The 25,268-nt window shown below is 46.9% G+C and overlaps 1 protein-coding gene across 16 annotated transcripts in view; it reads left to right on the forward strand.

Moving 5' to 3' along the window:
• Positions 1-25,268, forward strand: part of plecb (plectin b) — a 348,566-nt gene that overhangs the window by 205,928 nt on the left and 117,370 nt on the right. For all 16 annotated transcript variants that reach the window (XM_063044747.1, XM_063044748.1, XM_063044753.1 and 13 more), the window contains 10 exons: positions 4,204-4,310; positions 5,007-5,126; positions 5,206-5,301; positions 5,739-5,866; positions 11,167-11,260; positions 14,074-14,228; positions 14,939-15,248; positions 15,680-15,757; positions 16,361-16,522; positions 16,728-16,832. In XM_063044747.1, the coding sequence (XP_062900817.1) occupies positions 4,204-4,310; positions 5,007-5,126; positions 5,206-5,301; positions 5,739-5,866; positions 11,167-11,260; positions 14,074-14,228; positions 14,939-15,248; positions 15,680-15,757; positions 16,361-16,522; positions 16,728-16,832 (1,355 nt within the window). The remainder of the gene's footprint in view (positions 1-4,203; positions 4,311-5,006; positions 5,127-5,205; positions 5,302-5,738; positions 5,867-11,166; positions 11,261-14,073; positions 14,229-14,938; positions 15,249-15,679; positions 15,758-16,360; positions 16,523-16,727; positions 16,833-25,268) is intronic.

Consider the following 25,268-nt stretch of genomic DNA (forward strand, 5'->3'; position numbering starts at 1 on the left):
TATCCCTTCATGCCCTGACCAATCAAGAATCTATCAAGACTTGGCCTCCACAGCTGCCTATGGCAATGAATTCCAGTGATAACCACTCTTAAGCTAAAGAGATTCCTCCTCATCTTCATTCTAAAAGGATGCCCCTCGACTCAAACCATAGGAAATATCCTTTCACTTCCACTCTGTCAAGGCCTTTCACTATTCGAAAGGTTTCAATGAGGTCATTCCTCATTCTTCTAAATTCCAGTAAACACAGGCACGGAACCATCAAATGCTCTTCATATGACAAGCCGTTTTATCCTGGCATCATTTTTGTGAACCTCCTTGGACCCTCTCCAGTGTTAGCACATTCTTTCTAAGATAAGGGGCCCAAAACTGCTCACAATGCTCTAATTGAGACCTCATCAGTGCTTTATGAAGTCCCAACATTACATCCTTGATTTTTGGAAGGACAAACTCCGAGGCAGAGTACAAAGTAAATGGCAGGACACTTGGTAGTGTGGAGGAGCAGAGGGATCTGGGGGTACATGTCCACAGATCCCTGAAAGTTGCCTCACAGGTGGATAGGGTAGTTAAGAAAGCTTATGGAGTGTTAGCTTTCATAAGTCGAGGGATAGAGTTTTAGAGTCGCGATGTAATGATGCAGCTCTATAAAACTCTGGTTAGGCCACACTTTGAGTACTGTGTCCAGTTCTGGTCGCCTCACTATAGGAAGGATGTGGAAGCATTGGAAAGGGTACAGAGGAGATTTACCAGGATGCTGCCTGGTTTGGAGAGTATGCCTTATGATCAGAGATTAAGGGAGCTAGGGCTTTACTCTTTGGAGAGAAGGAGGATGAGAGGAGAAATGATAGAGGTGTACAAGATAATAAGAGGAATAGATAGAGTGGATAGCCAGCGCCTCTTCCCCAGGGCACCACTGCTCAATACAAGAGGACATGGCTTTAAAGTATGGGGTGGGAAGTTCAAGGGGGATATTAGAGGAAGATTTTTTACTCAGAGTGGTTGGTGCGTGGAATGCACTGCCTGAGTCAGTGGTGGAGGCAGATACACTAGTGAAGTTTAAGAGACTACTAGACAGGTATATGGAGGAATTTAAGGTGGGGGCTTATATGGGAGGCAGGTTGTGAGGGTCGGCACAGCATTGTGGGCCAAAGGGCCTGTACTGTGCTGTACTATTCTATGTTCTATGTTCTAAGTGATTTTCCCTTGTATATTTTGCTTGTTATTTCTACGAATTCCAATAGATTTGTCAGGCAAGATTTTCCCTTCAGGAAATCATGCTGACTGTGTCCTATTTTATCATGTGCCTCCAAGTACCCCGAAACCACATCTTTAACAATCGACTCTAACATCTTCCGAACCACTGAGGTCAGACTAGCTGGCCTATAATTGCCTTTCTTCTGTCACTCTCCCTTCTTGAAGAGTGGAATGACCTTTGCAATGTTCCAAGCAACACAGACACAAAACGCTGTGGGAGCGTCAGGAGGCCAAGCAGCATCTATAGAAAACAGTGAGTCACTGTACTCTTCTCCTTGGATGCTGCCTAGCCAGCTGAGTTCTTCCAGCAGTTTGCGTGTGTTGCTTGGATTAGCAGCATATGCAGATTTTCTCTTTTTTGCAATCTTTCAGTCTTAGAAACATAGAAAACCTACAGCACAATACAGGCCCTTCAGCCCACAAAGCTGGGCCGAACATGTACTTACTTTAGAAATTACCCAGGCTTACTCATAGCCCTCTTTTTTTCTAAGCTCCATGTACCTATCCAAGAGTCTCTTAAAAGACCCTATCGTATCCGCCTCCACCACCGTTGCTGGCAGCCCATTCCATGCACTCTGTGTAACAAAACTTACCCCTGACATCTCCTCTGTACCTACTCCCCAGCACCTTAAAACTGTGCCCTCTTGTGGCAGCCATTTCAGCCCTGGGAAAAAGTCTCTGACTATCCACACGATCAATGCCTCTTGTCATCTTACACACCTCTATCAGGTCACCTCTCATCCTTTTTTGCTCCAAGGGGAAAAGGCCAAGTTCAGTCAACCTGTTTTCATAAGGCATGGTCCCCAATCCAGGCAACATCCTTATAAATCTCCTCTGCACCATTTCTATGGTTTCTACATCCTTCCTGTACTGAGGCGACCAGAATTGAGCACAGTATCCGATATAAGCTGCAACATTACCTCTTGGCTCCTAGATTCAATTTCACGATTGATGAAGACCAATACACTGTATGCCTTCTTAACCGTAGAGTCAAACTGCGCAGCTGCTTTGAGCGTCCTATGGACTTGGACCCTAAGATCTCTCTGATCCTCCACGCCGCCAGGAGTCCTACCATCAATACTATATTCTGTCATCTTCTGGAACCATTGCAAAGTCTAATGAAAGATCATTACTGATGCCTCCACAATCTCTTCACCCTGACTTATCTATCTTCAGACCTTCCAGTTTCCTAAGAAACTTCTCTCCAGTAATGGTAACATCACACACTTCATAACCTCTGACACCTGGAACTTCCACCATACTGCTAGTGGCTTCCACAGTGAAGACGGATGCAAAATACTTGTTCAGTTTAGTCCACCATTTTGTTGTCCCCCATTGCTACGTCTCCAGCATTGTTTTCCAATGGTCTGATATCCACTCTCACCTCTCTTTTATGTGAAGATAAATTTGGTATCCTCATATTATTGGCTAGCTTACTTTCGTATTCCATCTTTACTTTCTTAATGATTTTATTAGTTGCCTTCTGTTGGTATGTAAAAGCTTCCCAATTCCCTAACTTCCCACTAATTTTTGCTCTATTATGTGCCCTCTCTTTGGCTTTTATGTTGGCTCTGACTTCCCTTGTTCGCCATGGTTGTGTCATATTGCCTTTAGAATACTTCTTCCTCTTTGAGATGTATATATCCTGTGCCTTCCAAACTGCTGTCAAAAATTCCTGCCATTGCTGATCTGCCGTTATCCTTGCCAGTGTTCTCTTCTAAGCAATTCTGCCCAACTCCACTCTCATGCCTCTGTAATTCCCTTTATTCTACTGTAATAATATATCTGACTTTGGATCACTTTCCCCTCAGGTTCTTTTACCCTAAGCTCTCTAATCAATTCTGGTTCGTTGCAAAACACCCAGTCCAGAAGAGCTGATCCACTAGTTGGCTCAATCATAGAAAATGTAGAAACATACAAAACCTACAGCACAATACAGCAACACACATAAAAGTTGCTGGTGAACGCAGCAGGCCAGGCAGCATCTCTAGGAAGAGGTGCAGTCGACGTTTCAGTCCGAGACCCTTCGTACAATACAGGCCTTTTGGCTCACAAAGCTGTGCTGAACATGTCCTTCCCTTAGAACTACCTAGGCTTACCCATAGCCCTCTATTTTTCTAAGCTCCATGTACCTATGCAGAAGTCTCTTAAAAGACCCTGTCATTTCCGCCTCCACCACCACCGCTGGCAGCCCATTCCATACATTCACCATTCTCTGTGTAAAAAGCTTACTCCTAACATCTCTGTACCTACTCCCCAGCACCTTAAAACTGTGCCCTCTCATGCTAGCCATTTCAGCCTTGGGAAAAAGCCTCTGACTATCCACATGATCAATGCTTCTCACTAACTTGCTCTAAAAAGCCATCTCATTCTACAAATTCCCCCTATTTGAATCCTGCACCTACCTTATTTTCCCAATATACCTGGATATTGAAATCCCCATGACTATTCTAACTGCCCTTTTGGCATGCATTTTCATCTTCTGTTGTAACTTCTAGACTACATCCTAACTACTGTTTGGGGGGTCTGTATACAACTCCCATCAGGGTCATTTTAATCCTTGCAATTCCTTAACTCCGTCTACAATAGTTCAACACTTTCTGACCCTATGTCACCTGTTTCATTTGATTTCAATTTTTACCAATAGAGCCATGCCACCTGCTCAGCTTCCTGCCTGTCCTTTCGATGCTTTGTGAATCCTTTGACATTAAACTCCCAGCTGGAGCTCCTACGTCTTATAGCCTCTCCCTGCTCCATCCCCCCGTCCCCCCCCCTCTCACCCCCCTCTCACTCCCCCCCTCTCCCCCCCCTCTCCCCCTATTCCCCCTCCTCCACCCCCTCTCTCCCACCCCCTCTCTCCGCCTCCCCCCTCGCTCTCTTCCTTCCTCTCCCTCTCCCTCCTGCTTCACACTCCACACTCTCTCACTGATTTTCATCACTTCTCTCCTGTAGATGTGGACGTCCCCCATCCCGATGAGAAGTCAATCATCACCTACGTGTCGTCTTTGTACGATGCTCTACCAAGGGTCCCCAGTGTGGAATCAGGGGTCCGAGCCAACGTGAGTACTGCTGACCAGAGCCACAACCTCTGTGACCAATGCTGCTGGTGTTTCTGTCGCCTTATTGGATGTTTCAGCCACCGTCGTGTTGACGTTATCTTGGAGGTGGGGGGCATTGGGGTGATATTACCAGGCCCTTTGTGCTCTGGACAGACAAACAACAGTTCATATTTTTTACAGCAGTTGGAAAAATTCTTGGTGAAGCAGCATTTGGCCCATATTCTCAAATATACCTCTGCCCTACATTCCTGGCCACTATCTACCATGGCACATCTGATCCACATTCTTGATCACCATCTCCCAATGCACATCTGGCCCACATTCCCAATCATCCATCTCCCAATGCACATCTGTCCCATGTGTTCCTGATCACCATCTCCCAATGCACATCTGGCCCACATCTTCCTGATCACCATCTGACATGCACATCTGGCCCACATTCCCAATCATCCATCTCCCAATGCACATCTGGCTCACATTCCCAATTATCCATCTTCCAATGTACATCTGGCCCACGTCTTCCTGATCACCATCTGACATACACATCTGGCCCACGTGTTCCTGACCACCATCTCCAATTGTTCATCTGGCCCACATTCTCAACTAACATAGCCCATCGCACATTTGGCCCACATGTTGCTGACCACCATTTGCCATCATACACCTCCCCGCTCAGACAAGATTTTGTAACTGCAGGAGATTGAACTTCACTGGCAAGAATATTATGAGCTGGTGACCTTGCTGCTACAGTGGATCCGACACCACATTACAATGTTTGAGGAGAAGAGATTCCCAGGGACGTATGAGGAGATGGAGGTGAGTGGAAAGCAAGTTGGAAGGGGAGTGGGGCCTTGATCATTGCCATTACTGTAACAGTGAACATTGTGTTTCTTAGGTTCTCTGGAGACAGTTCCTCAAGTTTAAAGAATCCGATTTGCCCATTAAAGAGATTGAGAAAAACAAGAGCAAAACTCTTTTCAAATCCTTTGAGGTTGGTGGTTGCTTCAGCCTGCTTGACTTTCTGTTTGAAATGTGACCATGTGTAGGAGGAATACAGACTCTCCTAGGTTCCCAGAAGGACCCTCCGCTGGATATGTGTCCCTCCTCAACCCCACTGCCCAGTTAGTTCTTCCCCCTCAGTCTATGTCTGTGACCTTCCTTTGGATCTGTATCTCTCCTCACACCCCTCCCTTGAGTCAGTACCTCCTCCTCAGTCTGCGCCACTCCCTTTTGTTCTGTGTGTGTGTCCTTTCATGGATCTGTGCTGTTTCCTTCGACCCCCCCCCCCCCCCGGCCAACCGGGTCAATTCCTTACCCTCAGTCTGTGTCTGTGTCCGGGATCTTTCCCTCTCCCCACTATCGGGTCAGTCCCTCTTCATACCCGGACATAATAATCACTGAGTTCTGTGTTATTGTGCTGTTGTTCAGGCTGCTGTACAAGAGGGTCAGCTGAAAGTTCCTGCTGGTTACTATCCCATCGACGTGGAAAAGGAATGGGGAAGGCTTCACGTGTCCATCTTGGAGAGGGAGAGAATTTTGCGCAGCGAGCTTGAGAGGTCAGTGCTGGCGCTGAGTCTGTGTGCTTGCCGAGGTTCATTGGGGACGCATGTCTTTATCATACGGTTTCAGTACTAAATGGCCACTGAGCACAATGTGCCTGTGCTACTTCCATACAATGATTCCCACAATCCCATTGCCCCAATTCTCAGCCCCATTGTCCTAATTTGCAGTTCTATTGCCCAATAGGCGTTAGGGGATCAGAGATGGAGAGAGTCAGTAACTTTAAATTCCTTTGTGGTACCATATTAGCAGATCTGTCTTGGGACCAGCACTTACATGCCATCGCAAAGAAGGCAGAGCAATGTCTCTTGTCATAGAAGTTTCCACAGGTTCGGCATGTTTTCTAGAACTATGACAAACCTTTAGAGATGCACAGTGGAGAGTATCCTGACTGGTTACATCATGACCTGGTATGGAACCACCAACACACAGGAATGGAAAAATCTAGAGAAAGTGGTGGGGGATACAGCCCAGTCCATCATAGACAAAGTCTTTCACACCACTGAGTAGATTTACACAGGGCTTTGCTGCAAGAAAGCAGCATCCATCCTCAGGGACTCTTAGCATGCCAAGCCATGCTCTCTTCTTGCTACTATCATCAGGCAGGAGATACAAGAGCTTTAGATTGCACACCACCTGGTTCAGATGCAGTAATTTCCCTTCCGACATCACCAAGGATAACAGAGTCATAGAGTCGTAGAAAGATACAGTACAGAAACAAGCCCATCAACCCACCTTGTCTATTTAAAACCATTTAACCATTTGAACTGACCATCCCCATCGACCTGCACTGGGACCATAACCCTCCGTACCCCTCCCATCCATGTTCCTATCCAAACTTCTCTTAAATGTTGAAATCAAACCCGCATCCACCACTTATGCTGGCAACTCATTCCACACTCTCATGGCCCTCTGAGTGATGAAATTTCCCTTCATGTTCCCCTTAAACATCTCATCTTTCACCCTTAACCCATGATCTCTGGTTGTAGTCCCACCCAACCTCAATGGAAAAATCCTGCTTGCATTTACCCTATCTATGCACCTCATAATTCTGTATATCTCTATCAAATCGCCTCTCAATCTTGTACATTCCAAGGAATGAAGTCCTATCCTATTCAGTCTTTTCACCTAACTCAGGTCTTCCAAACTTGGCAACATCAAGTACCTCCTCCTCTGTAATATGTACAGGGTCCAGGAAATTGATGCTACTTTGCCTCAATTCAATAGACTGTGTATCCATCTCCCCAGTGAATGCATTAGCATAGAATTCATTCAAGATCTCCCTAGTCTGTTTTGGCTCCACACATGGATTACCATTCTGGTCTTCCAAAGGACCAATTTTGTCCTTTGCAATCATTTTGCTCTCATCATATCTATAGAATGCCTTAGCATTCTCCTTCAACTTGTCTGCTAGGGCAACTTCATGCCTTCTTTTACCCTTCTGAATTTCTTTATTAAGTGTTCTCTTGCATTTCTTATACCCCATAAACACCTCATCTGTTCCTACTTGCTATACGCACTATGCTCCTCCTTTTTTCAGTGGTTCTTACTTCAGTGGTTGGTAAGTTGATGGAGAAGATCCTGAGAGTCAGAATTTATTTTTATTTATTTTTTATTAATTTTTATTGCAACACCAATAAATTACATTCAATACAACCAATTGCCAATTACATTTTGACTGTTTAACCCAGCCAACCCCAAACTTCATCACCATCCCCCCCTCCTCCCCTCTCCCCTTCACCAACCCAGAGTCAGGATTTATGAACACTTGGAGAGGTATAATATGATTAGGAATAGTTAGCATGGCTTTGTCAAGGGCAGGTTATGTCTTACGAGCCTGATTGAATTTTTTGAGGATGTGACTAAACACATTGATGAAGGAAGAGCAGTAGGTGTAGTGTATATGGATTTCAGCAAGGCATTTGATAAGGTACCCCATACAAAGCTTATTGAGAAAGTAAGGAGGCATGGGATCCAAGGGGACATTGCTTTGTGGATCCAGAACTGGCTTACCCACGGAAGGGAAAGAGTGGTTGTAGACCGGTCATATTCTGCATGGAGGTCGGTGACAGTGGTGTGCCTCAGGGATCTGTTCTGGGACCCGTACTCTTTGTGATTTTTTATAAATGACCTGGATGAGGAAGTGGAGGGATGGGTTAGTAAGTTTGCTGATGACACAAAGGTTGGAGGTGTTGTGGATAGTGTGGAGAGCTGTCAGATGTTACAGTGGTACATTGATAGGATGCAAAACTGGGCTGAGAAGTGGCAGATGGAGTTCAACCCAGATAAGTGTGAAGTGTTTCTTTTTCGTAGGTCAGATATGATGGCAGAATATAGTATTAATGGTAAGACTCTTGGCAGTGTGGAGGATCAGAGGGATCTTGGGGTCCAAGTTCATAGGACGCTCAGGTTGACGTTGTGGTTAGGAAGGCGTATGGTGTATTGGCCTTCATTAATTGTGGAATTGAAATTAGGAGCCGAGAGGTAATGTTGCAGCTATAGAGGACCCTGTTCAGACCCCACTTGGAGTACTGTGCTCAGTTCTGGTTGTCTCACTACAGGAAGGATATGGAAACCATAGAAAGGGTGCAGTGGAGATTTACAAGGATGTTGCCTGGATTGGGGAGCATGCCTTATGAAAACAGGTTGAGTGAACTCGGCCTTTTCTCCTTAAAACGATAGAGGATGAGAGGTGACCTGATAGAGGTGTATAAGATGATGAGAGGCATTGATCATGTGGATAGTCAGAGGCTTTTTCCCAGGGCTGAAATGGTTGCCACAAGAGGGTACAGTTTTAAAGTACTGGGGAGTAGGTACAGAGGTGATGTCAGGGGTAAGTTTTTTACTCAGAGTGGTGAGTGCGTGGATTGGGCTGCCGGCAACGGTGGTGGAGGCGGATATGATAGGGTCTTTTAAGAGACTTTTGGATAGGTACATGGAGCTTAGAAAAATAGAGGGCTATGGGGAAGTCTAGTAATCTCTAAGGTAGGGACATGTTCGGCACATCCCTTACCACAGCGTGCCTCTTCTCCACTCCCTTCCCTTCCAAGTCACAGAGGTAGAGGCATTTTAATGCCAGAGACCCAAGCACTGTGACTTTCCTCTGTTAGATCCACCCCACTACAGTATCCAAAGTGATATAACTCTTGTTGAAAGGGATGGCCACAGGGGTACTCAGCACTGGCTCCTTAACCCCTTTCCTCTTCCTGACTGTCACCCAATTTCCTATGTCCTGCACCTTGGATGTAACTACCTCTCTATATGTCTTGTATCACCCCTTCAGCCTCCCGAATGATGAGGAGTTCAGCCAGCTGAAGCTCCAACTCCTTAGCGTGGTTTGTTAGAAACTGCAGCTGGATGCACTTCTAGCTGTTGTAGTAGTCAGGGACACTGGAGGTCTCCCTGCCTTCCCGCATCCTGCAAGAGGAACAGTTTACCATCCTGCCTGGCATCTCTTCTGAAGCAGATGAGCAGATATAAAGAAAACACTTTTCTTTCCTTTGCTTTCTCTGAGTGAAGCCTCTCTTCGCTGAAACCTTACAATCACCATTATGACATTGTCCACTTAGACAATGGCCACTATGCTTGCCCCTGCTTTCAATTAATTTGCTTTTACTAATCAATCCCCGATGCTGAATGGTTACTGGTCAAAGCTCTTATTACACTGCCACGAACTGCTCCTGCCTTTTATCCTTGTCTGGTGGACCTGATTGAAGTAACTCACTCTCCTAACTTCTGATGTCCAGATTGGCCACTGGTCAAAGCTAAGTCAGATCTTTTCTGATACCAGCAAATTTGGTCTTTCTCCAATTTTGGTGCTTCAGGTTGACGTCTAAGGTCGATGCCTCAAGTTAATGCCCTGGGTCGGTGAGTCAGGACAGAATCTGAGGCTGATGAGTCAGGATGGTGTCTGAGGTCGGTGAGTCAGGATGGTGAGTCAGGACGGTGTCTGAGATTGGTGAGTCAGGATGGTGTCTGAGGTCGGTGTCTTGGGTCAGTGTCTCAGGTCGGTGAGTCAGGATGGTGTCTTGAGGTTAGTGTCTCAGGTCTGTATCTCAGATCGGTGTCTCAGGTTGGATCGATATCTCAGGTCGGTGAGTCAAGACAATGTCTGAGGTCGGTGACTGAAGTCTCTGTCTCGGGTTGGTGTCTCGGGACAGTGTTTCAGTTTGGTGCATCAGGACAGTTTTCGGGTCAGTGTCTCGGGATGGTGCATCTGGTCGGTGTTTCAGGATGGTGCGACTGGTCTGTGTCTCGAGATGGTGCGTCTGGTCAGTGTCTCAGGATGGTGCATCTGGTCGGTGCCTCCAGATGGTGCATCTGGTCGGTGTCTCCGGATGGTGCGTCTGGTCGGTGCCTCCAGATGGTGTGTCTGGTCGGTGTCTCCAGATGGTGCATCTGGTTGGTGTCTCCAGATGGTGCATCTGGTCAGTGCCTCCAGATGGTGCGTCTGGTCGGTGCCTCCAGATGGTGCATCTGGTCGGTGTCTCCAGATGGTGTGTCTGGTCGGTGTCTGAGGTCATTGAGTGGGGTTGGTTCTCGGGACGGTGTCTGAGGTCGTGTCTCAGGGCAGTTCATCTGGTCATTGCTTTGGGACGGTGTCTCAGGACTGATGGAAGGTTCCAACTAGATAATTTGCCCATCCCTCTGCCACCATAGATGCTGTCAGACCAGATGTAATTTATTTTTTCACATTTAGTGGTACAGCACAGAGTAGGCTGTTCCAGCCTTTTGAGCAACACTGCTCCAACAACCTCTGACATCTTCACTTAACCCTAACCTAATGACAGGACAATTGACATGACCAGTTTACCTATTCACTACATCTTTGCATTGTGCATTCCATAGGGAGGAAGTAGAGGCTCTCCTTACAGAGGACGTCGGAATTGAACTCCCATCTCTGGAACACTCCAAGCTGTCATTAGCGTTCTGCTAACCGCTACACTGACGTTCCAATGCACCGGTCAGACTTTATTCAGCTGATGCTTGTTCTGATTGGAAAATGGAGGGGGCTGTGTGGGAGGGAAGGTCAGCACAACATGGTGAGCAGACAGGCCTGTAATGTCCGCTGCAGTGTTCTCTGTTCTCTGTCTATCCAAACTGCTGTCTTGTATTACTTCCCGATCCTCTCCTTTGAGCTCCATATACCCCTTCAATTGGGCTGCCAACTGATGAATGCATTCCCAACTCCTGTACCCATTAAAACATAGAACAGGACAGCACAGGAACACGCCATTCGGCCCACAGTTTACAGGCCACCCATTAACTGCTGCTACGACCTAAATATCACTGACAGGTTGGAGAGATTCCAGCGGATCATCCTGAAGATTGAGCAGGACTCAAATGTCTGTGAGGAACAGTTAAAACACGCGGACAGTCTCCTCAAAGCGGTAAGTGTAAAGGGAGTGAGTAGACCAGGAAGAACGGGTGGTGGTGGGGGGGGGGGCGAGGAATAAGACCATATGACAAGGGAGCAGAATTAGGCCATTTTGCCCATCGAGTCTGCTCTGCCATTTCATCATGGCTGATCCAATTTTCCTCTCAGCCCCAATCTCCTGCCTTCTCTCCATATCTCTTGCATGTCCTGACCAATCAAGAATCTGTAAACCTCTGCTTTAAATATATATAAAGGCTTGGCCACAGCTGCTCGTGGCAAAGAATTCCACAGATTCACCACTCTCTGGCTGAAGAAAATACTCTTCATCTCCATTCTAAAAAGACGCCTCTCTATTCTGAGGCTGTGATCTCTGGTCTTAGACTCTCTCATCATAGGAAGTGTCCTCTCTACATTCACTCTATCAAGGCCTTTCACCATTCAATAAATTTCAATTGGGTCACCCCTCATTCTTCTGAATTCCAGTGAATGCAAACAACTTTCATATGACAAGCTGTTTTATCCTGTAATCATTTTCGTGTACCTTTTTTGAACCCTCTCCAGTTTCAGCACATCCTTTCCAAGATAAGGGACCCAAAATTGCTCCCAGTACTCCAAGCGAGACCTCATCAGTGCTTCATAAAGTTACAACATTACAGCCTTGCTTTTATATTCTAGTCCTCTTGAAGTGAATGCTAAGATCACTTTTGCCTTCCTCACCACAGACTCAACCTGCAAATTAACCTTTGGGGACAACTGCAAAAGGACTCCCAAATCTCTTTTCTCTTCAGATTTTTGTATTTTCTCTCCCTTTAGAAAATAGTAAACCCTTTCATTTGTTCTACCGAAGTGAATGACCATACACTTCTCGACATTATGTTCCTTCAACCACTTCTTTGCCCATTCTCCTAATCTGTCTAGGTCCTTCTGTTCTCTATTTCCTGAAAACTACCTGCTCTTCCACATATCTTCATAATGTCTGCAAACTTTGCAGGTTGAGTCAGTGGCAGGGAAGGCAAATGCAATGTTTTCATTTCAAGAGCCCTAAAATATAAAAACAAGGTTGTAACGTTGAAATATTATAAAGCACTGGCAAGGCCTCATTTAGAGTACTGTGAGCAGATTAGGGTACCTCCGAAAGGATGTGCTGAAACTGGAGAGGGTTTGAAGGAGGTTCATGAAAATGATTCCAGGATTGAATGGCTTGTCATAGGAAGAACATCTGATGGCTCTGGGCCTGTATTCACTAGAATTCAGAAGAATGAGGAGTGACCTTATTGAAACCTATCGAATGGTGAAAGGCCTTGATAGTGATAGTTTGGATGTGGAAAGAATGTTTCCTATGGTGGGAGAGTCTAAGACCCAGCTTCAGAATAGGGGGGCATACTTTTAGAATGGAGATAAGGAGGATTTTCTTTAGTCAGAGGGTGGGTGAATCTGTGGAATTCTTTGCCACAGGCAGTTGAGGAGGCCAAGTCTTTATATATATTTAAGGCAGAAGTTGATAGACTCTTGGTAGGTCAGGGCATGATGGGATACAAGGACTATGCAGGAGATTGGGGCTGAGAAAAATTGAATCAGTCATGATGAAATGGTGAAGCAGACACTCCATCAGTACTACCTTCACACCCCTCCCCCCCCCATTCCCACAATGTGTCACTCCATCAGTACTGTCACTCCAATACTGTTCCACCCCATAGAGTGTCATCCCATCAGTACTGGACCACCACAGTGTGTCTCTCCATCACTACTACCCACCCCCCCAATGTGTCACTCCATCAGTACTTCTCCCCCCCCCCCCCACAGTGTTGTCAAGCCATCAGTACTGGACCGGCACAGTGTGTCACTACGTCGGTATGGGACCACCACAGTTTGTCAATGCATCAGTACTGTCGCACCCCAGAGTGTATCACTCCATCAGTACCAGACATCCTCAGTGTGCCACTCCATCAGTATCAGAATACCACAGTGTTGCACATCATTCGTACTGTCTGCCCCTCCACCTCCTCCAGCAGTGTGTCATTCCATCAGTACTGTCTCCTCAAAGTGTATCACTCCATCAGTACTGTTTCCCCACAGTGTGTCATTCCATCAGTACTGTCTCCTCAAAGTGTATCACTCCATCGGTACCAGACCAGTATAGTATGTCACTCCTTCAGTACTGTCTTCACTCCCCACAGTGTGTCACTCCAACTGTACCAGACCTTCACAGTGTGATACTCCATCAATACTCTCTCCCCATAGTGTGTCAGTCCATCAGTACTGGTCCTGGATCATATAGTGTGGCACTTCATCGTACTACCCCCCCGCCCCCCGCCACAGTATTCTCAATCCATCAGTACCGGACCACAATAGTGTGTCACACCATGAGTACTGTCCCCCACCCACCCTCTCACAACAGTGTCTTTCCCCACCAGTACCGGACCTTCACGCCATTGGTACTGACCACCCCTCCTCTGATAGTGTGTCACTTCATCAGTACCAGACCACCACAGTATGTCACCCCATCAACACTGGACCATCACAGTGTGTCAGTCCATCAGTACTGGACCGTCACAGTGTGTCACTGCATCAGTGCTGTCCCCCCACAGTATGTCACTCCATCAGTACTGGACCATCACAATGTGTCAGTCCGTCAGTATCGGACCATCACAGTGTGTCATTCCATCAGTACTGGACCATCACAATGTGTCATTCTATCAGTAGTGGACCGCCACTGTGGGAGGCTCCCTCAGTAGGGGAGTTTTGGGATGAGGAGTGATGGGGGAAGTGACATGACAGATGACAGATGAAGGTGTGAGGAATGATGGGTACTGTTACTTTGGACAGGATATCCGCCTGGCGAACGCTGGGAAGGCTCCCACCAACACGGCGGTACTAGACCACGACCTGGACAAGGTGGACGGACTGATCCGTAGCCTCTTTAACGACGTCCAGTCCCTGAAGGATGGCCGGCACCCGCAGGCGGAGGCCATGTACCGCAGGTGGGTGCTGCCAGGAGGGGAATGGCTAGGGAAACAAGGAGAATGTTAGGGACTACGAGGGAGAGGGCAGTGGAAGCTGCAACAGAGCGTGGGGGCAGGGTCAATGAGAAGCATTCAGTGAGGGAGGGGTAATGAGGGGATCAGCAAGGTGGGGTTGCTGAGAGGGTGTCAGGGAAGTGATCAACAGGGGGCTTCAGTGATGATGTATCTGGGGGACTGAAGGGGTCTGGGGGGTTCAGAGAGATTTCAACAGCATGGAGTTGCGCTTCTGCACATCTTGTCTCTCCCATCCTCACCCTTTCCCACACACCAACCCCTCCCTCCCCCTTCCTTCCCACCTTCACCTTCCTTTCCCCTCTCCCAAATCCTTCCCTCCCCTCACTCCCCTTCCTCTCTCCTCTCCCAAATCCTTCCCTCCCCTCACTCCCCTTCCCTCCCTACTGTCTCCCCTTCCCTCTTCTCCCACCCCATCTCTACCTTCACTTCCCTCCTTCCTTCTCCCACCCCGTCTCTACCCTCACTTCCCTCCCTCCTGCCTCTCCTTCCCCCTTCTCCCACCCCGTCTCTACCCTCACTTGCCTCCCTCCTCCGCACTTTGTCCAGTTCCTAGGTGCCTGGTGTTTCAGGATGAGTTGAGTGAGCTGGTGTGGGATGTTGTGGGGTGAGGTGGTCTGTGTTTCTACGCCGGTAATGTGTGTTCCTGTTCTCAGGGTGTTCCGTCTCCACGAGTTCCTTGTGGCCACTCGCACTGACTACTCACTGCGATTCCGCTCGGGGGTGCAAACGGCTATTCAGCTCCCCAGCGTTTCCACAGCAAAGGCGGGTCTGGCTGTAGACGGAGCTGCCCTCCAGTATATCCAGGACCTGCTGCTGTGGGTGGAGGAGAACCAGCGAAATCTCGATGTGTCTGAGTGGGGCGTGGACCTGCCCACCGTGCAGTCTAATCTCGGCAGCCACCGCGGCCTGCACCAGTCCATCGAGGAGTTCCGACCCAAAATAGAGAGGGCGCGGGCCGATGAGGTGAGAAGTCTCACAAATACAGGTGTATATTAACAGACAGTCGCGTGCGCGCACACAGACACACACAAACACACATACACACACACACACACACACACACACACACACACACACACACACACACACACACACACAGTCAAACCCAGAGTCACACATTCACGGATACACTTACGCATTCACACGGACATTTCTGTATATGCTTACACACCACACAATACACACATACCCACAACAGCACATGTATGCTTTTAGACTCGCATCCATGCATGCATAAACTGTGGGCACAAACACACTTCACACTCCCACATGCACGTACACACGAGCTTCACTTGGAAGATGGGGGTGGGCATGATGCCGGATTATTGGGCCTGGGTGGAGGAGACACGACGATCAGTGGGTGTGAGAACTAACGGCACTGCTTGGTCCTACAGGCTCACCTCTCGGCTGCGAGCCACGCTGCGTATTGTGACTATCTGAGTAAACTGGACCTTCAGTACGCCAAGCTGCTGGTGAGTGTCTCAGTCCCAACCACCTGTCATCTCCCCTCCACTACATCTACTCCTCCCCCTCTTAACACAAGCCGGACCTCCCCTCAACACAAACCGGGTTGTCCTCGACACAAACCGGACCCTTCTCGACACAAACCGGACCCTCCTCAACACAAACCAGATCCTCCTCAACACAAACCGGGTCCTCCTCAACACAAACCGGACCCTTCTTAACACAAACCGGACCTTTCTCAACACAAACCGGGTCCTCCTCAACACAAACCGGGTCCTCCTCAACACAAACCGGACCCTTCTCAACACAAACTGGACACCCCTCCAACACAAACCGGAGCCCCCTCCCAACACAAACTGGATCCCTCTCCAACACATACTAGACACACACCTTCCTCCCAACACAAACCAGATGCACTCTCTCCACCCAACACAAAAACCGGACACCCCGCCCCCCCCATCCTCACGTAAAATCACCGTTCAGTGCCCCACAGCTGGTACAAACCTCAGCTCCACACCGCATTCCAACCTGAAATCTCGCTCCCCTCTGCACCCTGGCCCAGTCTAACCCATGTAAGCCTGTATCTCTCACTGACTCTGGTTTCTCGCCAGAACTCCTCCAAGTCACGCCTGCGTCACCTCGAGAGCCTCAACACCTTTGTTTCCATGGCGACCAAGGAGTTGATGTGGCTCAACGACAAGGAGGAGGAGGAGGTGAAGTACGACTGGAGTGAGCGTAACACCAACATTGCTGCCAAGAAGGACAACTACTCGGTAGGGAGTGGCAGGGGCAACCGGCTGTCTCATTGTGACTGTTGATGTTAGCTTTGGGTGCCAATGTGAATGTGTGTGCGATTTCTATGGGTGTGAGTCAGTGGATGCTAGATCAGTAGGTGTGAGCTCTGTGGCTGCGATTTCCGTGGATATGACCTCTGTGGTTGTGAGTTTCATGGATGAATTTACACACTGTGTTTCATAGGGCCTGATGAAGGAGCTGGAGTCCAGGGAGAGGAAGGTGAGCTCCATCCAAAACACGGGAGAGAAGCTGCTGAGAGATGGACATCCGGCCAAGCAAACAATCGATGTAAGTTGTTAACCCTCACCCCACTTTCCCTTTCTCCATTAGATCGTCCCTCTCTCTGTTCCACAGTTCCTCACTCCATCCACTGTCCCCTCTGTCCATGTCACGGTTGCCACTCTTCATTCCACCGTCCCTGTATCCATTCCATTGCCTTTTCTGTCCATTCCACTGTCCCCTCCCTCCGTTCCACTGTCCCCTCCCTCCGTTCCACTGTCCCCTCACCCCGTTCCACTGTCCCCTCCCTCCGGTACTGTGTCCCCACACTCCGATCTGGTGACCCCTCCCTCCGTTCCACTGTCCCCTCCCTCCGTTCCACTGTCCCCACACCCCATTCCAGTGACCCCTCCCTCTGGTCCACTGTCCCCTCACCCCGTTCCACTGTCCCCTCCCTCCATTCCACTGTCCCCTCACCCCATTCCAGTGTCCCCACACTCAGTTCCACTGTCCCCTCCCTCCGGTACTGTGTCCCCACATTCCGATCCAGTGACCCCTCCCTCAGGTCCAGTGTCCCCTCTTCCTTTTCCTCTGTCCCTTTGTATGTTGAACTGTCTCCTCTGTCCGTTCAAGAAGACCATAATTTATAGAAACAGAATTAGGCCATTTGGCCCATCGAGTCTGCTCCACCATTTCATCATGGCTGATCCAATTTTCCTCTCTGCCCCAAACTCCTGCCTTCTCTCCATATCCCTTCATGCCCTGATCAATCAAGGACCTATCAAACTCTGCCTCTCATAACCATGGCCTGCACAGCTGCCCGTGGCAAAGAATTCCACAGATTCACTACTCTCTGACTAAAGAAATTCCTTCTCTTCTCCACTGTAAAAGGATGCCCATCTATTCTGAGGCTGCGTCCTCTGGTCTTAGACTCTCTCACCATAGGAAACATTCTCTCCACATCCACTCTATCAAGGCTTTTTACCAGTCAATAAGTTTCATTCAGGTCTCCCCTCATTTTTCTGAATTCCAGTGATTACAGGCCCAAAGCCATCAAAAACTCTTCATATGACCAGCCATTCAATCCTGGAATCATTTTTGTCAACCTCCTTTGAACCTTCTCCAGCTTTAGCACATCCTTTCTAAGATAAGGGGCCCAAAACTACTCACAATACATAAAGTGAAATCTCACCAGTGCTTTGTAAAGTCTCAACATTACATTCTTGCTTTTATATTCTAGTCCTCTTGAAATGAATGCTAACGTTGCATTTGCCTTCCCCGCCACAGACTTTATTGTCGCCAAACAATTGATACTTAACCTGCAAATTAACCTTTAGGAAATCCTGCACAAGGACTCCCAAGTCCTTTTGTTCCTCAGTTTTTTGTACTTTCTCTCCATTAAGAAAATAGTCAACCCTTGCATTTCTTTTACCAAAGTGCATGACCATTCACTTTCCGACACTGTATTCTATCTGCCATTTCTTTGCCTTTCTCCGAATATGTTTGTCCTTCTGTAGCCTCCCTATTTCCTCAAAACTACATGCCCCTCCACTTATCTTCATATTGTCTGCAAGCTTTGCAACAAAGCCGTCAATTCCATCATTGAAATCATTGACATACAACATAAAAAGAATCGGTTCCAACACAGTCCCTGTGGAACATGACTGGTCACTGGCAGCCAACCAGAAAAAGTTCCTTTTATTCCCACTCTTTGTCTCCTGCCAATTAGCCACTGCTTTGTCAATGAGTGAGTCTTACTTCAGTGGACGGTAAATGTTGGAGAAGGTCCTCAGAGGCAGGGCTTATGAGCATTTAGAAACATAGTAAACCTACAGCACAATACAGGCCCTTTGGTCCACAAAGTTGTGCCGAACCTGTCCCTACCTTAGAAATTACTAGGATTACCCCTGGTCCTCTATTTTTCTAAGCTCCATGTACCTATCCAAAAATCTCTTAAAAGACCCTATCGTATCTGCCTCCACCACCATTGCCAGCAGCCCATTCCACGCATTCACCACTCTCTTACCCGTGACATCTCCTCTGTACATACTCCCAAGCACCTTAGACCTGTGCCCTCTTGTGGTAGCCATTTCAGCCCTGGGAAAAAGCCTCTGACTATCCACACGATCAATGCCTCTCATCATCTTGTACACCTCTATCAGGCCACCTCTCATCCTCCATTGCTGCAAGGAGAAAAGGCTGAGTTCACTCAACCTGTTTTCATAAGGTATGCTCCCCAATCCAGACAACATCCTTGTAAATCTCCTCCACACCCATTCTATGGTTTCCCTGCCCTTCCTGTAGTGAGGCGACCAGAACTGAGCACAGTACTCCAAGTGGGGTCTGACCAAGGTCCTATATAGCTGCAACATTACCTCTCGGCTCTTAAACTCAATCCCACGATTGAGGAAGGTCAATACACCGTATGCCTTCTTAACCACAGAGTCAACCTGCGTAGCAGCTTTGAGTGTCCTATGGACTCGGACCTCAAGATCCCTTTGATCCTCCACACTGCCAAGAATCTTGCCATTAATGCTATATTCTGCCATCATATTTGACCTACCAAAATGAACCACCTCACACTTATCTGGGTTGAACTCCATCTGCCACTTCTCAGCCCAGTTTTGCATCCTATCAATGTCCCATTGTAACCTCTGACAGCCCTCCACACTATCCACAACACCCCTAACCTTTGTGTCATCAGTAAATTTACTAACCCATTCCTCCACTTCCTCATCCAGGTCATTTATAAAAATCACAAAGAGTAGGGGTCCCAGAACAGATCCCTGAGGCACACCACTGGTCACCGGCCTCCATGCAGAATATAACCCGTCTACAACCACACTTCACCTTCTGTGGGCAAGCCAGTTCTGGATCCACAAAGCAATGTCCCCTTGGATCCCATGCCTCCTTTCTTTCTCAATAAGCCTTGTATGGGGTACCTTATCAAATGCCTTGCTAAAATCCATATACACTACATCTACTGCTCTTCCTTGATCAAAGTGTTTAGTCACATCCTCAAAAAATTTCAATCAGGTTCGTAAGGCAAGACCTGCCCTTGACAAAGCCATGCTGACTGTTCCTAATCATATTATACCTCTCCAAATGTTCATAAATCCTGCCTCTCAGAATCTTCTCCATCAACTTCCCAACTACTGAAGTAAGACTCGCTGGTCTATAATTTCCTGGACTATCTCTACTCCCTTTCCTGAATAAGGGAACAACATCCGCAACCCTCCAATCCTCCGCAACCTCTCCCGTCCCCATTGATGATGCAAAGATCATCGCCAGAGGCTCAGCAATCTCCTCCCTCGCCTCCCACAGTAGCCTGGGGTACATCTCATCTGGTCCCAGTGACTTATCCAACTTGCTGCTTTCCAAAAGCTCCAGCCCATCCTCTCTCTTAATATATACATGCTCAAGCTTTTTAGTCCGCTGCAAGTCATCACTACAATCACCAAGATCCTCTTCCACAGTGAATACTGTATTCATTAAGTACCTCTGCTATTTCCTCCGGTTCCATACACACTTTCCCACTGTCACAGTTGATAGGCCCTATTATTTTACATCTTATCCTCTTGCTCTTCACATACTTGTGGAATGCCTTGGGGTTTTCCTTAATCCTGCCTGCCAAGGCCTTCTCATGACCACTTCTGGCTCTCCTAATTTCCTTCTTGAGCTCCTTCCGGTTAGCCTTATAATCTTCTAGATCTTTAACATTACCTAGCTCTCTGAACCTTTTGTAAGCTTTTCTTTTCTTCTTGACTAGATTTACTACAGCCTTTGTACACCATTGTTCCTATACCCTACCATAACTTCCCTGTCTCATTGGAATGAACCTATGCAGAACTCCACACAAATATCCCTGAACATTTGCCACATTTCTTCCATACCTTTCCCTGAGAACATCTGTTCCCAATTTAAGCTTCCAATTTCCTGCCTGATAGCCTCATAATTCCCCTTACTCCAATGAAATGCTTTTCTAACTTGTCTGTTCCTATCTCTCTCCAATGCTATTGTAAAGGAGATAGAATTATGATTTGGAGCGACATAATCTGATTAAGGATAGTCAGATTATGGTTTTGTCAAGGGCAGATCATGCCTTACAAGCCTGATTGAATTCTTTGAGGATGTAACAAAATCCATTGATGAAGGTAGAGCAGTGGATGTAGTGTATATGGATTTCAGTAAGGCATTTGATAAGGTTCCCCATGCCAGGCTCATTCAGAAAATAAGCAGGTATGGGATCCAAGGAGACCTTGCTTTGTGGATCCAGAATTGGCTTTCCCACAGAAAGCAAAGGGTGGTTGTAGATGGTTCATATTTTGTATGGAGGACAGTGACCAGTGGTGTTCTGCAGGGATCTGTTCTGGGACCCCTTCTGTTTGTGGCTTTTATAAATGACGTGGATGAGGAAGTAAAAGGGTGGGTTAGTAAATTTGCTGATGACGCAAGAATTAGGGTTATTGTGGATAGTCTAGAGTGTTGTCAGATTACAGCGGGACATCAATAGAATGCAGAACTGGGCTGTGAAGTGGCAGATGGAATTCAACCCAGATAAGTCTGAAGTGGTTCATTTCGGTAGGTCAAATTTGAAGACAGAATATAATATTAATGGTAAGACTCTTGGCAGTGTGGAGGATCAGTAAGGTTTCGGAGTCCATGTCCATGGAACACTCAAAGCTGCTGCGTAGTTTGACAGTGTTGTTAATAAGGCCTATGGTGTGATGGCCTTCTGAGGTGTATATATTTCAATGCTAGGAGTATTGCGGGGAAGGCAGATCGGTTGAGGGCGTGGATTAACACATGGAATTATGATGTTATAGCAATTAGAGAAACTTGGCTACAGGAGGGGCAGGACTGGCAGCTTAATATTCCAGGGTTCCGATGTTTCAGATGTGATTGAGGCAGAGGAATGAAAGGTGGGGAAAACATTGCTTGTTAGGGAAAATATTACAGCAGTGCCCAGGCAGGACGGATTAGAGGGCTTGTCTACTGAGTCCTTATGGGTGGAGCTGAGAAACAGGAAAGGTATGGCCACATTAGTGGGATTGTATTACAGACCACCCAATAGTTAACAAGACTTGGAAGAACAAATCTGCAGAGATAGCAGGCAACTGCAGGAAACATAAAGTTGTGGTGGTAGGGGATTTTAATTTTCCATACATTGATTGGGACTCCCATCCTGTTAGGGGTCTAGATGGTTTAGAGTTTGTAAAATGTGTTCAGGAAAGTTTTCTAAATCGATATATAGAGGGACCAACTAGAGGGGATGCAATATTGGATCTCCTGTTAGGAAACAAGTTAGGACAAGTGACGGAAGGAAGTCTGTGTAGGGGAGCACTTTGGTTCCAGTGGTCATAACACCATTAGTTTCAATTTGATCATGGACAAGGATAGATCTGGTCCTAGGGTTGAGGTTCTGAACTGGAAGAAGGCCAAATTTGAAGAAATGAGAAAGGATCTAAAAAGCGTGGATTGGGACAGGTTGTTCTCTGGCAAAGATGTGATTGGTAGGTGGGAAGCCTTCAAAGGGGAAATTTTGAGAGTGCAGAGTTTGTATGTTCCTGTCAAGATTAAAGGCAAATTGAATAGGAATAAGGAACTTTGGTTCTCAAGGGATGTTGCAACTCTGATAAAGAAGAAGAGGGAGTTGTATGAAATGTATAGGAAACAGGGAGTAAATCAGGTGCTTGAGGAGTATAAGAAGTGCAAGAAAATACTTAAGAAAGTAATCAGGAGGGCTAAAAGAAGACATGAGGTTGCCTTGGCAGTCAAAGTGAAGGATAATCCAAAGAGCTTTTAAAGGTATATTAAGAGCAAAAGGATTGTAAGGGATAAAATTGCTCCTCTTGAAGATCAGAGTGGTCGGCTATGTGTGGAACCAAAGGAAATGGGGGAGATCTTAAACAGGTTTTTTGCGTCTGTATTTACTAAGGAAACTGGCATGAAGTCAATGGAATTGAGGGAATCAAGCAGTGAGATCATGGAAACTGTACAGATTGAAAAGGAGGAGGTGCTTGCTGCCTTGAGGAAAATTAAAGTGGATAAATCCCCGGTACCTGACAGAGTGTTCCCTCGGACCTTGAAGGAGACTAGTGTTGAAATTGTGGGGGCCCTGGCAGAAATATTTAAAATGTCGCTGTCCACGGGTGAGGTGCCGGAGGATTGGAGAGTGGCTCATGTTGTTCCGTTGTTTAAAAAAGGATCGAAAAGTAATCCGGGAAATTATAGGCCGGTGAGTTTAACGTCGATAGTAGGTAAGTTATTGGAGGGAGTACTAAGAGACAGAATCTACAAGCATTTGGATAGACAGGGACTTATTAGGGAGAGTCAACATGGCTTTGTGTGTGGTAGGTCATGTTTGACCAATCTATTGGAGTTTTTCGAGGAGGTTACCAGGAAAGTGGATGAAGGGAAGGCAGTGGATATCGTCAACATGGATTTCAGTAAGGCCTTTGACAAGGTCCCGCATGGGAGGTTAGTTAGGAAAATTCATTCGCTAGGTATACATGGAGAGGTGGTAAATTGGATTAGACATTGGCTCCATGGAAGAAGCCAAAGAGTGGTGGTAGAGAATTGCTTCTCTGAGTGGAGGCCTGTGACTAGTGGTGTGCCACAGGGATCAGTGCTGGGTCCATTGTTATTTGTCATCTGTATCAATGATCTGGATGATAATGTGGTAAATTGGATCAGCAAATTTGCTGATGATACAAAGATTGGAGGTGTAGTAGACAGTGAGGAAGGTTTTCAGAGCCTGCAGAGGGACTTGGACCAGCTGGAAAAATGGGCTGAAAAATGGCAGATGGAGTTTAATACAGACAAGTGTGAGGTATTGCACATTGGAAGGACAAACCAAGGTAGAACATACAGGGTTAATGGTAAGGCACTGAGGAGTGCAGTAGAACAGAGGGATCTGGGAATACAGATACAAAATTCCCTAAAAGTGGCGTCACAAGTAGATAGGGTCGTAAAGAGAGCTTTTGGTACATTGGCCTTTATTAATCAAAGTATGGAGTATAAGAGCTGGAATGTTATGATGAGGTTGTATAAGGCATTGGTGAGGCCGAATCTGGAGTATTGTGTTCAGTTTTGGTCACCAAATTACAGGAAGGATATAAATAAGGTTGAAAGAGTGCAGAGAAGGTTTACAAGGATGTTGACGGGACTTGAGAAACTCAGTTACAGAGAAAGGTTGAATAGGTTAGGACTTTATGCTCTGGAGCGTAGAAGAATGAGGGGAGATTTGATAGAGGTATATTAAATTATGATGAGTATAGATAGAGTGAATGCAAGCAGGCTTTTTCCACTGAGGCAAGGTGAGAAAAAAACCAGAGGACATGGGTTAAGGGTGAGGGGGGAAAAGTTTAAAGGGAACATTAGGGGGTGCTTCTTCACACAGAGACTGGTGGGAGTATGGAATGAGCTGCCAGATGAGGTGGTAAATGCGGGTTCTTTTTTAACATTTAAGAATAAATTGGACAGATACATGGATGTGAGGTGTATGGAGGGATATGATCTGTGTGCAGGTCAGTGGGACAAGGCAGAAAATGGTTCAGCACAGCCAAGAAGGGCCAAAAGGCCTGTTTCTGTGCTGTAGTTTCTATGGTTTCTATGGCCTTCATCAACTGTGGGGTTGAGTTCAAGAGCCGTGAGGTAATGTTACAGCTATGTAGGACCTTAGTTCGACCCCACTTGGAGTACTGTGTTTTTTCTGGTCACCTCACTACAGGAAGGATATGGATACTATAAAGAGAGTGTAGAGGAGATTTACAAAAATGTTGCTTGGATTGGGGAGCATGCCGTACGAGAATAGGTTGAGTGAACTCGGCCTTTTCTCCTGGGAGCGACAGAGGATAAGAGGTGACCTGATAGAGGTGTTTAAGATGATGAGAGACATTGATCGTGTGGATAGTTAGAGGCTTTTGTCCATTCCGTCACCCCGTCTCCCTTTTCCGTTGTCCCATCTGTTCATTGCACGTTCCTCTCTGTTTGTTCCACCATCCCCTCTGTCTTCTCTGCTGTAGCAGTGAAGTCCTGGATCTTATACAGATTACAGAGGAGGAGGTGTTTGCTGTCCTGAGGCAAATTAGAGTGGATAAATTCCCAGAGTCTGACAAGGTATTCGGATGCTGCAGGAGGCAAGTGCAGAAGTTGTAAAAGCCTTGGTGGATGTATTTATAACATCCTTGGAAATGGGTGGGGTGCCAGAGGCTTGGCGATTATTAATATTGCTTAAGAAAGTCTCTAAGAATAAGCCAGGGATTTGGAGGCCGATGAGCCTGAACCAGTAGTGGAAAGATATTGGAAGGCATTCTGAGGGACCGGATGAGTAATTATTTGGATAGTCATGGACCGATTAGTGGTAGTCAACATGGCTTTGTGCATGGTAGTCTGTGTCAAGCCAATCTTTTAGAGTTTTTCGAGGAAGTTACCAGGAAAGTTGATGTAGTAAAGGCACTTAGGTGTTATCTTCATGACAAAGTTCTGCATGGGGTAATTCGT

This window comes from Mobula hypostoma, chromosome 3 (genome assembly GCF_963921235.1).
Source record: "Mobula hypostoma chromosome 3, sMobHyp1.1, whole genome shotgun sequence".
Classification (NCBI taxonomy): Eukaryota; Metazoa; Chordata; class Chondrichthyes; order Myliobatiformes; family Myliobatidae; genus Mobula; species Mobula hypostoma.